We start from the raw sequence: 14,392 nt of genomic DNA, 5'->3' as shown, positions 1-14,392 counted from the left end.
GGGGGCGGCGGAGACGGCGATTGGACGGGAGCGGTCACGTGGGCGGGAGGGCTGTCAGCGGCTGCAACCGGGGGGTGGGAGCGAGGGGAACGGCGGGACCGGGACATGGGACGGGACAGCACCGGGACACCGGGACACCGGGACACCGACAGCACGGACAGGCCGCCATCGGGGCCGGATGGTGCTTTGGTTCCCGGCTGCTCGCCCTGACGGCCGGTTCACGTTGAGCACTCGTTAATTCAAGCAGCCACGTTCTCCCGGTGCCGCCCCGCGGGCAGCGGCTGTTGTCGGTACAGACACGTGGAGCCGTTTCCCGTGGCTGTGCCCGGCTCCTCCCGCCCGTCGCTGCCCGGTACCGGTCGCCATGGACACGGCGCCATGTTGTTGTTGTTCTGATCCCGCCCGTAACAACCCGCCCCCACCGGCAGCTCCGCGCCCTGCGGGCGGGGCGGGACCCGCTTCCGGTACGGGGCCCTGGGGCGGGGCGGACTTCCGGGGGGCGCCGGAAGCTGCGGGTGGCGGCGGACGGGAACCGGGCGGAGCCACTTCCGGGGGCGGGGCCTGAAGCGGCTTCCGGAGGGCGCCGGAAGTGCCGGTATCGGCGGGGTCGGGTTGTGGCGCCATGGGCCGTAAGAAGCTGCACCGGCCGATCGCCGCCATGGCCCGGAAGGTGCGCGAGTACCGCGCCATGAAGGAGCGGCCCCGGGACTCGCAGCGCTTCGCTCTGGACTACGAGACCATGAGGCGGCCGCTGACGCAGAAGCGGCTCCCGGTGTTGGCCTGGCGGGACGTGCGGCACGAGCAGCGGCTGTTCTCGTTGCTGTGCCGGCTGCCGCTGTTCGGGTTGGGCCGCATGGTCACCCGTAAGTCGTGGCTGTGGGCGCACGACGAGCCCAGCTACTGGGTCATCACCAAGGTCCGCGCCGACTACACGGCTCAGGTAACGGGGCGGGGAGCGGGAACCGCCGTGTGACGGCACCGGAATGAACGAGCAACTTCATTGCAGGGGATGGATCACGGCAGGGCCTGGGGGCGGCTCACGTTCAGAGGTGAGGAGTCACGGCACGAGCCGAGCGGCTGTAACGGACGTTAATGGGGAACCGCAGCGCTGAGCTCGGGCTGAGCTGCGGGTTGGGGTGAGGGGCTGATGCCGGGCCTGGGATGGATGTAAAGTGTGAGCTGAGCACACGGGGATGGGCAGGGAAAGGCATCGGAGCAGCATTGGGGGCTCCTGGATGAGACTGTAAAGTAACTCATGGAGCTGAATGTGTGAATCGTCCATTTCCCAACCTGCTTTACATTGGGTTTATAAGTCCCATTTATTAGAGCTTTTGAAACGTTTCTCATTCAAAGGTTTTAAAGTTGTTGAGCATTTCTGTCATTAAACTTCACAGCCTGGAGATGCTCTTATTGTTTACCATGGAAACTAATACAGAGGGACAAGCTGCTCCTTGCATTACAAGTCATGACCTCTGCACAATGTGGAGCTGCTGGTCTGTGACTTTTCAGTCTGTTCCTGGTCAGATCCCAAGGTCTGCAGTGGGATCCCATAGTGCAGCACTGATGGTACCAGGGGCTCTGTTGGAATTTTCCTTCACTGTTGCTTCCTTCAATATCTTCGTACAGGAGTTGACACTTGCTGCAGTTTCTGGAGGGAACCTGCTGCTGAGCGTTGCCCACTAATGTTCATTGTCTTTTATCAGGTAAAACTGAAGAAGAAGACAGAGAGATTGACAAGGTCATGTATCACGACTGGCGGATGGTGCCCAAGCACGAGGAGGAGGCCTTCAAGAAGTTCACCCCGGTGCCAGAGGAGACGTGTCGGTTCCTTCCATACCCACCTCTGCTCCGAGCCATGATCATCGCTCAGTGGCAGAAAGAGGGGAAAGAAATCACAGAGGAGCCAATGCTTGATGTGCAGAGGCCTTCCCGTGTTAATGCTGCAAAGAAAGACGCCACAGGGACAGCGTTGTGAGTCCATAAGGTCCTGCTCTGTGTCCTGAGCTTCCCACGTGCTCTCGTTTCACAGTGGCAGTACATGACGTTACTGCAGACCCCCTTGGTACCTACAGTGGTACAGTGCATCCAACTGACCTCGTTTCCTGCCCTGGACTGTATTGCAATCTCATCTGAAAGGGAAGGTGCAGATGCATTTGGATTTTCATTTTTTTTCCCCTCATAACTTTGGTCTCAGTCAGATCCACTGTATGTTCTCTGAACTCAGAGCTCCTTCACACAGCTCCGCTGCTTGGGAGCAGTTTCATTTGCAGCTTGAAAAATCGAAGGTTTCTCATGTAGTTAAAGTCAGTCCTAAATCATGGAGGAACAACTGAGTTAAACGTGACGTTATTTTACAGACCCAAAATAAATGATTTCATGTTTCCACAGCATAATTCTAAGACAATTTGTTCTTTGGTGGGTGATTTATTTATTCAGTGTGTGGAGATCCGCATGATGGTTTGCTGGGGTCCTATTTTAGCCTTTACGATACAGGTAGAGCATCAGAATATCACTGGTGGGTTTACACCTTGCAGCTGGAGGGGACCCCCCAAGGACAGCTGTGTCCTTTATTTCCAGCACCAAGGGAAGCCTCGCTGTGCGCTGGGCACGTGGCTGGCAGAACCAGCCCTTCCTGGTCAAACAGTAAGGAACACAATCTCATTTCTGCTGACTGGGTGCCATTCTCACCACTTTAAGTGTCACCATGTTGCTAAAGGCGGCACAGAAACCCTGGTGGCCTTTCCAGGAACGAGACATACTGACGCTTTCTGATGTTAACACATTTATTACATACAGAACAGATATGGTTTGTTGTTTGATAGCATAGGGAAAAAAGCACGGGAACGTATTCATACAGCGGTCTCTTTACAGAATGCCATCTTCAGACCAAAGAGCGGAGTTTACAGGCCTTAAGACACTTTTTAAAATCCTTTTGTAACATACAAGATACTTTACATACATCACAGTGGAGATTTGACAGGGGGTGTGTTGAAGCCAGTTCTCACCTTGCCGCCCAGCAGCCGCCACATCCCGACAGGAGCCGACAGCAGGGGCTGACTCTGCTGAGCTGGAGCCGCCCCTGTGTCGTGTGCTTCTCTTGGAGGACACCACGCACCAAACTGGGAAGGAACCCTTGGGCCCAAGAGTGGTTGGTTTCCTTCTGTTGCCACGGACCAAGGGGTGACAAAAGTCTGAATATTGTCACTTCTACCGCTAAAACCAGATAAAGAACAAGTTGTAAGAGGTAAGAACGCTGTAATTCTGTGTTTTTATGCTGAAGGTTTGATGCACCTGAAGAACTGGATTTGCCATTGAGTGAGACCGAATTTTGCCATTTTCCTGGCTCTGATTAACTGTTAGATGTCTGTGGAACCTGCTGTCTAAACATCAGTTATTACCCCGTGCTGTGACCCAGAGAGCCTGTTCTAGCAGAAGCATTCAGGTGATGTGAGCGAGCAGCCCAGCACGGCAGCACTGCCCCGTGAGCTGCCTCCTCTCTATGTTCCCTCTACCCGAGCGGCTGCTTGCACTATCAGCCAAATGCAAGTCACCGATCCTTACAGATACAGCCCAGCTGGTTTCCTACCCCTGCAAATCACCAGCTGCTCACAGGCAGCGTCGTGGCCCCACACTCTGATGGCTGAGGCCACTGCACTCTGGGTACGGCCTCTTCCCTCCCTGCATGGGAACTGTCTGCCCCAGCCTCTTCTGAACTGGGGATCCAAGGAGCATTTCAGGGCTGCTGAATGAGGACAGACATTAAAGTTTCCCCAGTGAGCGCTGTGTTCCTGCAGCACACGAACAGCTGCAGAGCACAAGGCTTGGGGGCAGCCTGGGCCATGGCAACAAGCACAGGTCACATTCCCCAGAGATGGAGGTGGACATCCCTGGGAGATCCAGTGCTGCACAGCTCAGGAAACAACAAAACAGCCACCGGGATCTAAACTCATTGCTGACAGGGAGCCTTGTAGGGGAAAAACTGTTGCAGCTGTCAGAAAGGGAAAACAAACTGCTGCCTCTACACCTGGAGCTGCCACACTTTGAATATGGAGCTTAAACCCGCTCTCCTTGGCTGCATCTTTTGCTGCTTCTCCTATAAGGTCTTTCCTGATCTGTTAATGCAGAATCCACAGCACACCAACACTGTCTACCATTGCCTGTGTTTTAAAAGCCAACAAATGCTCTGCAGAGATAGCTTTCTCCTAAAGCTTTCAGGCTCACAACATGAACTCAAGAATTCTTTTCTGCTTGACATCTTTTTTGGAGAAGAGAGTTATAATATCACTGCCTTTATCCCCTTTAAAATAATAAGGTTCCAGTACTTCTTTGTTACTGTAGTTTCCAAAGGCCTCATGGCCTCCACAATCAACCACCTGTCACCCACCTGAGGCTACCAAACAATCCCCTCTGGACACACAGAGTCACCCAGCACACGACTGCTACGATAAAAGCAGCAGAAGAGGAGGGAGACTTTCCACCTGCAAGTGTGGAGGATGCAGGATGTATTCCCACATTGATGGCCCTGCCACCTTCTCCAGCCAAACAGCAAAAGCTCTTCCCAAAGCTCAACACTCCTTTCCATTGAAGGCTCCTTGGACCTGGCTGCTGTCAGTCTGTGAGATATGATTCTGTGCTCAGGTGTCCTCTGTGCATAGTGGATAAGGTGGAAAGTCCACTGGTGAACAAGGAAGGATTTCTCCTGGGGTGCTGTAGGAGCTGTGATCCTCCATCGCTGCTTTGGCAGGGACGCCAGGGTGCTGTACTACTTCTCATGCAAGTGGGAGCAAGGCATCCTGCTGGAGAACCAGACCCACCACCTGTCCAGCTCCCCAGCCCCAGGCAAAGCTCTTGCACAGCTCTGGCTCCAAGCTTCACTTTATGGATGCGCTGCCATTTCTCTCTGTGTAGACGCCAGCTCCAGAGCAGAACAATAACCCAACCACGCAGAAAGCTCATGGGCCCAAGATGAAAGCTGCAAGTTCAGAGGTTACAAAGGGGTCACAGTCTGAGGCAGGAGCCGCTGCAGTTGTCTGGGGTCGGTTTCCAGCAGTAGGTATAATGCAGGCGTTCTGTATGTACATCGTGGCATTCAGGCGGGAACAGGGACACTTACATTGGTAGGAAAGGAGAAATTCTCACTCTGGGATATAGGATACCTGCCACACAATAATGTGGCTCCTCTCTGCCTTAGAAAGTACTGGCTTCACCTGGGTGGCATCTCCTGCATTCTCCTCTGTCTCATCATCTTCTCCATCCCCTGATAATAGAAAGCAGAGTAAAGGAGGCTGAAAAGAAAATCCCAAGCTACACTGCCCTGGGATTGTTCAGGAGGTGAATATCTGTGCTACAGTCTCTGCAGTCTGATGACAGGCAGCAGGAGCTGAGCCCTCCCTGTACATCTGGAGAGCACCTATAATAGCACGGTGCTTTTCTGAAGTAGGATTCTGTGAGGGGAACAAACTGTTTCCAACTGAAGGAAAAACCATTGGGGAAGCCAATGTTTACAACAGAGCGCCCCAGAGCAGCACAGGTGACTCCGGTGGGACAGCAGTGTTTGCAGCCAATGGCACAGATGTTTCTATTTTTCCAGGGCCATCAATACTGACTGCTCAGTACTGCAGGCACAGGCAGGGGGGAGGTTTGGAAGCCTCGTGCTGTGCAAGGAAAATACTTCCTATCTGCCACCACAGCAGGAGGTAGGAGAAAAACAGCCTTGCTTTTCAGATTTCCCACTGCAGTGATCCCCTTCCTCTGCACACTGGTCCCCTGCACCCATTCCTGTTCCACCCCCCCTCACTGCAGGCACTCACCGATCCGGAAATCAATGTACCCTTCTCCTCCACTCAGCACCAGGACATTCTTCAGCTTCTGCCCCTCGGTCTCCGTGGCTGCTGTGCTGGGGTTCTCCGACGGGCTGTCCAACACGCTCCCATTCAAGGTTGCGAGGACATTGCCTGGGACAGGACAGAGGTGCCATCAGTGCCTCTGCTCAGCACTCAGGCACTCTGAGAGTCAAACATGACTGAGCAGGAGCAGGTCAGCTCCTTCTGCTGGTGAAATCTCAAAGTCACTGTGGTTTGAGCCACCAGTGTCTGAGCCACAGAGATCTCCAAGTGCTACAAAAACAGGCAGCCTTCTGCTGCAGGTGAGTCTAAGCTCCCACCTCAGAATGGACAGCACTACCAGACACTCCCGAGGAAGGGCTGCACTCATCCTTACCAGGCACAGAGACAAAGAACTTGACAGCATCGCGGTGACCGTGGAAACAGAGCTGTGCCTGAGCCATGGAGCAGTAGGGAATAAAACTGCTGGCAGATTTGTCGCTGTTGTCGTCACCGTACACGTGGATGACCCCGCCAGAGCGGCTGCCCTCTCCAGAGGTGGGTGAGGTCTTGTTGGCTATGGACAGGAGAAGGAACGCTGTTAGTGATAGTTTTGGCCCCATTTACAGGAGGGGTTTGATCGAAAACTCATGAGCCATGATGGAAATTCTTTATGGATTCAAATCTCTTTGAAGACCTTACAGAATAAAATGGTTCAGCTGGAAGGACCTTCAAAGACCATCTACTCCAACTGCCTGCCTGCTTTGGGACTAATGAAAACTTAAAGCATTTTACTGAGAGCATCTCAATACATAGTCAAATATTCAAGGTGAGGCCACACCAACACCAAGTACAGCAGGATAATCACCTCTTTTGACCTGCCAGCCATGCTGTGACCCAACAGACTTGAAAATGCAGTTTGCTCTCTTAGTCCCAAGGCACCCTTCTGGCTCACACTGAGCCTGCTGTCACCACCCAGATCTCTTTTTGCTGAGCTGCTCTTCAGCTACTCATCTTCCAGGCTCTGCTTGTGCCCAGCACTGCTCCATCCTGGGCACAGAACTCAGCATCTTCCTTTGCTGAACTTCATGCTGTTGCTCCTTGCCCAATGTTCTATCTATCCAGAGCCCTCTACAAGGTTTCTCATCCATCCAGGGAGTCAAAAGCACCTCCTAGCTGAGTATCATCACGTGCTGAGGATGCACTTCAGTCCTGCATCCAGATCACTGATAAACTGAAGTTGCTTCCAAATCAAGTCCTTTGCTTTTCACAGCATCTGTGTCTGGCAAAGGCCTCTCCGCCCAACAAGTGTCAGAGCAGTGGAGCCAGCGCCTTCCTTAGTTCTTGATTTAGAAGATCAGCTACTCAAGCAATAAACATCAAAAAGATGTTCAACATCCACAGCATCAAGAACCTCAAGGTGAGCTCAGACACATGCAGCCTTCAGGCCTGGGCTCTCAGGGTGGGAAAGCTTCCACTCATCAGGGAAGAGAACAGTGCTCAAATCAGGACAGGAAACGTTCTCCTTCTGCATGCACCCACATCAGTAAAACAAACAGTACTAAAATCAGAAGGTTTTCACTTCCTGTTTACTTACAGAGTGAAATGAATTGCTTACTATCTGTAGCTCTGTACGTTGGCTTGGGCTGGCTTTATTAAGAGGCTCAGGAACAAAGGAGGTTCTCACCTAGCAGACTCACGATGGGATGCTGAGGCAAGTACAGATATTTGGATGGAGGAATGAGAATCAGTGTGTGCAGGGGGAAGATCCCCGAGATGAAAACTTGCTGCACCTCTGTGCTTTGGTTTACTAAGGGTGGACAGAACTGGCTGAGCTCCAGTAGTCAGGGCTCTTCCAGCTCAGTATCTGGCTTCTCACAGTGACCACTACCAGAGGCTTTAAAAGGAAGAGAGATGCACTGATAATGTTTCTTGATAGGAACATCTTACAGTGAGAAAAAACACTTTCAGTCCCTAAAAACGCCGAGGCAATTATAAATCTGAACAGTGATCTCAGACCTTGCTTTAACTGGCACAACCAAACAATTCTAAATGTTCATCCAAGTTCTCCTTTTAAAGCATTGGCTGACTACCTGCAGCTGGCAGGTGCCACAGCACTTCCTAACACTGGCCTGGAAAATGATGTGAGATGCATCCTTGGAAAACCAAGTATGACCAAGGAGGACCTTGGAAGAACAGCGTGCTCCTGCTTCCTGGAGCTGAACGAATAAACCCTCACAGTCTCCAACACAGACCTGGCCTACCAGAAAGGCAGAGCTGTATGGTACTATATCGTAAAGTACTCGACACAAAAAGCAAAGGGGTGGCTGATCTATCCATGAGATGGATGAAAACGTTTCAAGCCACAGGAAATGACTTATTTACATGATTGTCTCTGGTCACTTTTCTCCTGTGACGAACTTAAAATGAAAGAGATGAGGAAAAATGGATGGGGAGAGTTGAATGGCGGGATGGAAGGGTAGGAAAGTGACTGCAAAGGTGAGCAGCTGCAGAAGAAGTGAATGCTGAAGGAAGGAGGCGATGGACTTACCCCGGAGCCCAAGGAGTTGGCCTCGGTGGAGGACTACAGCTAGGCAGAGGCAAGGAGTGGGAACACAAAGGGGCACGGGAAGAGACAGGTAGGATGGGAGAGAAGAAAAAGGTGATTATTGGGGGAAAATTCAGGTAGCAACAGAAATGTATAACACTTGGAGAAACCACATGAGCTACAGGCTCCATTAGTTTATACCAACACTGTTCTTGCTCACTTTACTCTCATCTTACAAAGACAAATGTAGTATCTGAGATAGATGAAGGTTCTTGGTCACAAAGATTCCAGCAAAGGTTTATAGCTTATCACATTTTACAGAAGCACCAGAAGAAAACACAACTGGTTTACAGCAGGGAACAAGCTTCAATTGGACCTATAGCCACAGCGTCAGTCCCAGGGGGTGTTCAGTCTTAGAAGAGACAACTTCAACTCTGACTTCCAGGAGGGCTGTAACAGGTTTGCCCCCTTAACCCAAGAGCCATCTGCTTCTCAGCTTCCCTGCCAGCACTGATGAGAAAATGTACATCTTGCTGCCCTCCACTGAAAGGAGCTGCAGGCAGCACCAGGTCCCACCCCTTGTTGTATTTTGAAACAGACCACAAAAAAAATAATAATCAGATGATGACAGGCAGGTACAGAACAGGATTACTGAGAGCTTCAGCTCAACTTCCAGCGCTGGAGATGTGCCTCTCAACAACTATTGCTACTGGACTTGTCTTAGGACTCTGTTTTCTACTTGACTAATAAAACCTGAATGTTAATTTGAGATAATGAAGCTTTTTCTAAGGTTGAATTCTGAAAATACTCTCATAGACATCTGAGCATCTCCACACCAGATAGAAGTTTCCAGGGAGATCTTCCTGCTCACTCCTCATCCCACAGGCTCCTCCTTTTGGAGACTTATTACAATTCCCAGTGTTTTGTTTCTCCTGCTTCCCAGCAGGTACAGAATCAGTTCACATCAGTCTGCCCTGTCAAGGTCACCCTCAAAAGAGAAGGCTGTACAGAGGGTAGAGGTGACATTGGTGCCCAAGAGAAATATGCCTTCAACTGAATTGAAAAGGAACAGTAATAAATCTCTAATTGGTTTTAAACAGGTTAAATCCATCCAGCTGAACGCTTAATTCAGTAACTAATGAGGAGTTCAATAGAAGTCTGGGTCATTCATACTCAGCACTCTTCTCCCTGAACACTTGTCAAGTTCAGAGCAAAAGTGTCCAGAAAGCACCAGCCCACCAGAGCCATCTGCCATAATGCAGAACATCACCAAAGCACTGCTCATTGCAGGGGGACAGAGAAAACACCCTGATAAATGCCACTTACTCTCAGTCAGTGGAATGGAGATGACAACACCGTTCCCTGTTCCCACCCAGAGACGATTGCCAGCAATGAGCAGGGCTGTAATCCGTACAAACGAGAAGCCCAATTTCCCAGTACCTGTAAGCACACACAAGAACGGGAGCGTCAGTTAAAACGGTACGACTTTGGGGCAATATCTGCTAACGAATTTTCATTTCCCTCTGATCTCAGTAAGCAACAGACTGCTGAGAGACAACCCCTACAGCCTCACCCAGCATCTTGCTGACGTAAGGCTCAATGTCAACGTCCTGCAGGTGTTGATGGCTGTGGGCATGGTAAAGCCTCAGGGTGGAATCCAGGCGGATGGAAACCCACACTCCATCTCCAATCCACGCCAGCTGTCGCACCTGGCTCTCGCGCCGAGGGTGGGCATCAAAGGACTTCTGAAATGCCACATAAGGAGAGCAATGCAAGTTCACAAAAGGTCTTCAATTAACTGTATGTATATTCTGTTTTCCTTAACTGAGATTGCTTGTTTGGGTTTCAAAGGCATTGGACAAAACCTATTAATAATACCACATGACCTAAGAAGTTCAGTATAGAGTACAGATCATGTTGCTTCAAACAATGACATTAATGGTGCAGAGCCGCGGCTCCACAGAGAATACGACAGCCTTTGCAGGCCACTTTTACTCTCTTACCTCAATCTGCATCGTTTTAGGTTGAATAACATGGATTTTGTTCTTGTAGCCACACCAGACTCTGTCATACACAACAGCCATGCAGCGGATAGAATGGTGAGTGTGACCAAGGTCCATTAGGTGGTAATTACTGAGATCCCACTGACGATCTAAGGTGAAAAATAAGAGTAGAAAGACGCACCTCTGCCATCTCATTTATATTTAAGTCTACAAGGCCAGGCTGATACTTAAAAGCTGATCTTGCTTATGTCTGTGAACTCCCCATCAGCACATAACACTGCTTCAGGCACAGCCTTATAGATTGCACGCACATGACAAAGCTTAGTTTGGTAGGCTAAAATCTCTCCAGCTCAGGCTAATTTACACATCCTTTCACTGTAATGAAGTGAACAGTCTTCCTTAACAAGTACAACAAAATCAGAAGGGGATGAAGAAAGACAAACTAACAAGACTGCAGGGAAACTTAAAAGCAAACGGAGCACACAGTTCTTTATGGTGGGGCTGTCTCATAGCTCACACAGACAACATGATTTCCATGAAGTCAAATCCAGGATAAGGGATCAGGTATTTCTTCTCTTGTTCTTACTTGCTACCTCACCAGGTAGATACTGTCCTTTGCCTCGAGGCAATGAAGCATTTATCATGTTTCTGATGGGAACATTTAGTGTGTCAGTGGTCAGGCTCAGACTCATGAGAAAGCCTGAATCAAAAATTACATTGCACAAAACCAGAACATCTGGTTGATAAACTGGTACCCAAAGAACAACTGAGAAAGAAATTCTTTATAAGCAAATATTATTCATAGTTTGCAAATTCCTCTGAGCTGTAAGAGCACAGCTCAGGACCCGCTGAAGTTACAGGGAAACAAAATCTTCAACTGCAAAGAGGTCAAGAAACACAGAATTCAAAAAATAATATCTTCATAATATCCTCACCTTCTCCTCGGTGGAATATGGCCAGTGTTCCATCTGCCAGAGCAACGAGGACCCTTCCTTTCACATGCCTGAAATCACAGGAAAGGAAAAAGTATAAAAAAAAACCTCTTTGGAAAAAAGTGACTTAACAGATCCTTTCTGATACCCAGGCAAACCATTCTTCTGTTTTCCCTACAATTTCCATTCAGTTTTAGACTTGCTGGAATGTCCCATAAGGGCTCAGAGTCCAACCTCCTACCTCATGTGTAGTCAGATCAAATGATTTTCCTGCTGAGTTTAACTTCTCTACCATATTATCAAATCCACCAGTTTCAACAAATTCCCCTCTATTTACACCCTTCTCAATTTTCCCTCTTCTCCTTCCCACTTAATTCTTCCTGGTACTGTAATATCAGTGTAGTGCCTTCCTTATTCTCTGTACTGGCTCATGTCTGCAACTGTGTAGGAAAGTGACTCAGCAGGAGCCCCAGAAAAATATTCCTGACAAATCGATGCACTTAAGAGTAGGATAAAAGATGACTGACAAAGAACTACCACCCTTATGGAAGACATTGCTCAGACACTGAGCATCCTCCTTCAGTGTCCCATGGCGTGTGTACTTACACTAAACTCAGCACGGAGTCCTTCAGCTTTATTGAGTGCAGACACTTCTTCCAGTTAGATACAGCGGAGTGCACGTAAAGCCTGGGATAAAGGACAGATCAGGGAGGGTTAGCAGCAAGGCCCCGCATCTTAACGCTAACCAGGCCTGAATTTTTACTTCTTGTAGGATAGAAACAAAAAGCAAACTAGATGTGCAAGGACATGAAAAAGTAAAGGCCAGAGGATAACCGAGGCAGAGAACCTGCCTAAGGGGAACCTACCAGCCATTCTGTGCTCCCAGCCACATGGTGGGGGCAGCACTGGTGCATGTTCCAGCAGCATCCCCATTCAGCTCCTGGTCTGGCAGTGCTGTGCTCGACTCTGTCTTCAGCTGCCCATTCTCCCTTAAGGGACAAGGAAAGGTTGTTAGAGGCTTTTAACTGTAATGCTCACCTGCACTCACATCTGTAATACTATTTGGACACAAAATTGAAAAAAGTTTGACACTTTATGAGAAGATCAGGCTTGTTCTCATAAGCAGCTTATGAAAAGAGCTGGTAGTAACTGAAGGGACACACTGGCCCCAGACAGCCTACCCGTTCTGCCGAAGAGGTGCCTGGGCAGGGACTGGGTCTGTAAACACGTGCTCTGTGAGGGGTCCAGGGCGGGCTTGAACAGGCTCTGTCTCACTCGTACCATTCTCTGGCACCTCTGTAGCTTCTGTTGCCTCCTCTGTAGACTGAGATTGGTTGATCTTCCCATTGCAGACAGCAGCCACTTCACCTAGGAGACAAAGAACAGTGTGAGGTGTACAAAGAGCAGGGGGACTGAGCAGAAAGCTAGCTAGAAAGAAATCAGGTTTTAATTTCTTTCCCTTTATCCTTATTTGCAAATTACAATCAAACCCAAAGACTGCATTGCAGGCAGAAGATCCTCCAAAGTGCCTGCTGTGTTTGGAAAGAAACAGGCAATATTTCAGTGAGGTACAACCTGAGACTAACAGAATATCAACAGCTCTCCAAGGCTACCCGTGGTAGCAGGTAATCAGCAGTACGTGATCAGCAAAAGCATTATTACATTTTCATATAGGCTTACACGACTTGAAGACACGGTTGAGAGGAGAAAGCAATTAGAACAGAAAGATTTAGGAGGGCTAACATCACCTTCTCAAAATATTCTGCTATACTAACCCCACAACTAGGCTGCGGATCACTCAGAAAAGGATGGCTCTAAAGGGCAAAGTACCGAACAGGCTTTAGGTATCATGTACTGCATTAAGAAACGTCTTGAAATCTCTGAAGTAGTTAAGTCAGGGACAGAAGGATGCAGCCGTAAGACCAGAAGATCACATGGAATTAGCGATTAGTGACCGCCATTAGGTTTTGTATTCCAAAACTCACTCTGTCCCTTGTCCAGCACAGGTGTGTCACCACGCGAGGAACAGTTGCTTCGTGGCACGTTGCAGCGAGTTGCACAGCCCACCAGAGTGATTCCTGCCAAGACACCATCTGTTCCAGACGACTCTTCAGGATTTACATCTCCCTCCAGAAAGATCTCTCCTGGAGGATAATCACTCTCACTGGCCGCTGAAGGGCAAAGAACAGATTCTCCCATAAATCTAGCAGTCACCGCCAATCTACACATCCCAGTAGTCTGAGGTCACCATATGGTTGGACACTGATACTTAGTGTTCACAGGCCCCAGGGAGGGACCATGGCATCATTCAGCACTGTGGTGAATCCCCTCATGACAGTGTCAACCACTGCACCAGCTACAGAGCCCTCCCACACCTGAGCAAGGCTCCCTCTTCCTCCCAGGAGTCATCCTTTGCATGCCAAAGGAATCACTTACTAAATGCTCAGAAGTGAAGAATCTCCACAAGATTCCACTTACAAGAAGGCAAGCTCTGGAGTTACGGTTTTGAGGGACAATTACAGAATGCAGCAGCTTCCAAAGGTTAACTCTGAAGTGAGGATGCTAACTTTGTCACTCCTCAGCTGAGCAGATGGTGACCCTGTGCAGACCACAGCCAGTGGTGGGACCCTACTTACCAGGGATGCTGGAGATGCAGAGCACATGAGCATTGCAGACAGTGAACTGGTCCACCACTGTGCCAGGCTGATTGGCATCAATGATTACAACTTTACTTGTTGACAGGGTACTGGTGAGGATCCAGACACGACTGGACGTGGCATCCATTTCATGAAGCTCCTTTGCCTTCAGGAGAACAAACATGGGCAGAATCAGAGCATATTCTTACTTGGCAATATTCGTGCATGCAAAGGTCACAATAGCAGTTCCAAAGACTCCGCTCTCCTCCTAGCTGGTGAAAACAGGAACAATGCAAAATTTCTTCTCATTGTTGTGCTTGTATCTGGAAGAACGGCCAAAAGCCATTAATTTCTGAGCTGACTAACATCACTGACCATTCAACTTTAGACAGAATACCATGAAGCTGGGATGTGCTGTCAGCATACGCAGACTGCGTGAGACAGCTGTGAC

The 14,392-nt window shown here is 49.5% G+C and overlaps 2 protein-coding genes across 37 annotated transcripts in view; one reads left to right on the top strand and one right to left on the bottom strand.

The window, feature by feature from the left end:
* Positions 1–556: 556 nt before the first annotated feature.
* On the top strand, positions 557–2,393 carry MRPS34 (mitochondrial ribosomal protein S34). Its single transcript, XM_015877504.3, has 3 exons — positions 557–940; positions 1,007–1,049; positions 1,704–2,393. Exons 1-3 carry the CDS (start codon positions 623–625, stop codon positions 1,973–1,975), a joined length of 633 nt encoding a protein of 210 aa, XP_015732990.2. The 5' UTR covers positions 557–622; the 3' UTR covers positions 1,976–2,393.
* Positions 2,394–2,765: 372 nt separating this feature from the next.
* The window catches only part of MAPK8IP3 (mitogen-activated protein kinase 8 interacting protein 3), a 44,361-nt gene continuing 32,734 nt past the window's right edge, over positions 2,766–14,392 (bottom strand). For 23 of the 36 annotated variants that reach the window (XM_085514426.1, XM_085514396.1, XM_085514402.1 and 20 more), the window contains 13 exons: positions 13,942–14,107; positions 13,291–13,476; positions 12,487–12,673; positions 12,172–12,294; positions 11,912–11,992; positions 11,309–11,376; positions 10,374–10,522; positions 9,944–10,115; positions 9,697–9,810; positions 8,374–8,412; positions 6,220–6,399; positions 5,811–5,954; positions 2,766–5,257 (listed from right to left, as the gene is read on the bottom strand). In XM_085514426.1, the coding sequence (XP_085370552.1) occupies positions 5,136–5,257; positions 5,811–5,954; positions 6,220–6,399; positions 8,374–8,412; positions 9,697–9,810; positions 9,944–10,115; positions 10,374–10,522; positions 11,309–11,376; positions 11,912–11,992; positions 12,172–12,294; positions 12,487–12,673; positions 13,291–13,476; positions 13,942–14,107 (1,731 nt within the window). In that variant the 3' untranslated portion in view covers positions 2,766–5,135. The remainder of the gene's footprint in view (positions 5,258–5,810; positions 5,955–6,219; positions 6,400–8,373; positions 8,413–9,696; positions 9,811–9,943; positions 10,116–10,373; positions 10,523–11,308; positions 11,377–11,911; positions 11,993–12,171; positions 12,295–12,486; positions 12,674–13,290; positions 13,477–13,941; positions 14,108–14,392) is intronic. The other 13 variants (XM_085514422.1, XM_085514405.1, XM_085514407.1 and 10 more) reach the window with 1 other exon arrangement.

This window comes from Coturnix japonica, chromosome 13, assembly GCF_054131305.1.
Source record: "Coturnix japonica strain WE chromosome 13, WE-NBRP24, whole genome shotgun sequence".
Lineage (NCBI taxonomy): Eukaryota > Metazoa > Chordata > Aves > Galliformes > Phasianidae > Coturnix > Coturnix japonica.
Note: the sequence above shows the minus strand (reverse complement) of the source record. Positions and strands in the feature narration are given on the sequence as shown.

Excerpts from the sequence above, each read along its gene's own strand:
- MRPS34 (XM_015877504.3), top strand. The coding sequence starts at position 623 with ATGGGCCGTAAGAAGCTGCACCGGCCGATCGCCGCCATGGCCCGGAAG. Across the intron at positions 941-1,006 it reads GCGCCGACTACACGGCTCAG|GGGATGGATCACGGCAGGGC; the intron begins GTAACGGGGCGG and ends ACTTCATTGCAG. Across the intron at positions 1,050-1,703 it reads GGGGCGGCTCACGTTCAGAG|GTAAAACTGAAGAAGAAGAC; the intron begins GTGAGGAGTCAC and ends GTCTTTTATCAG.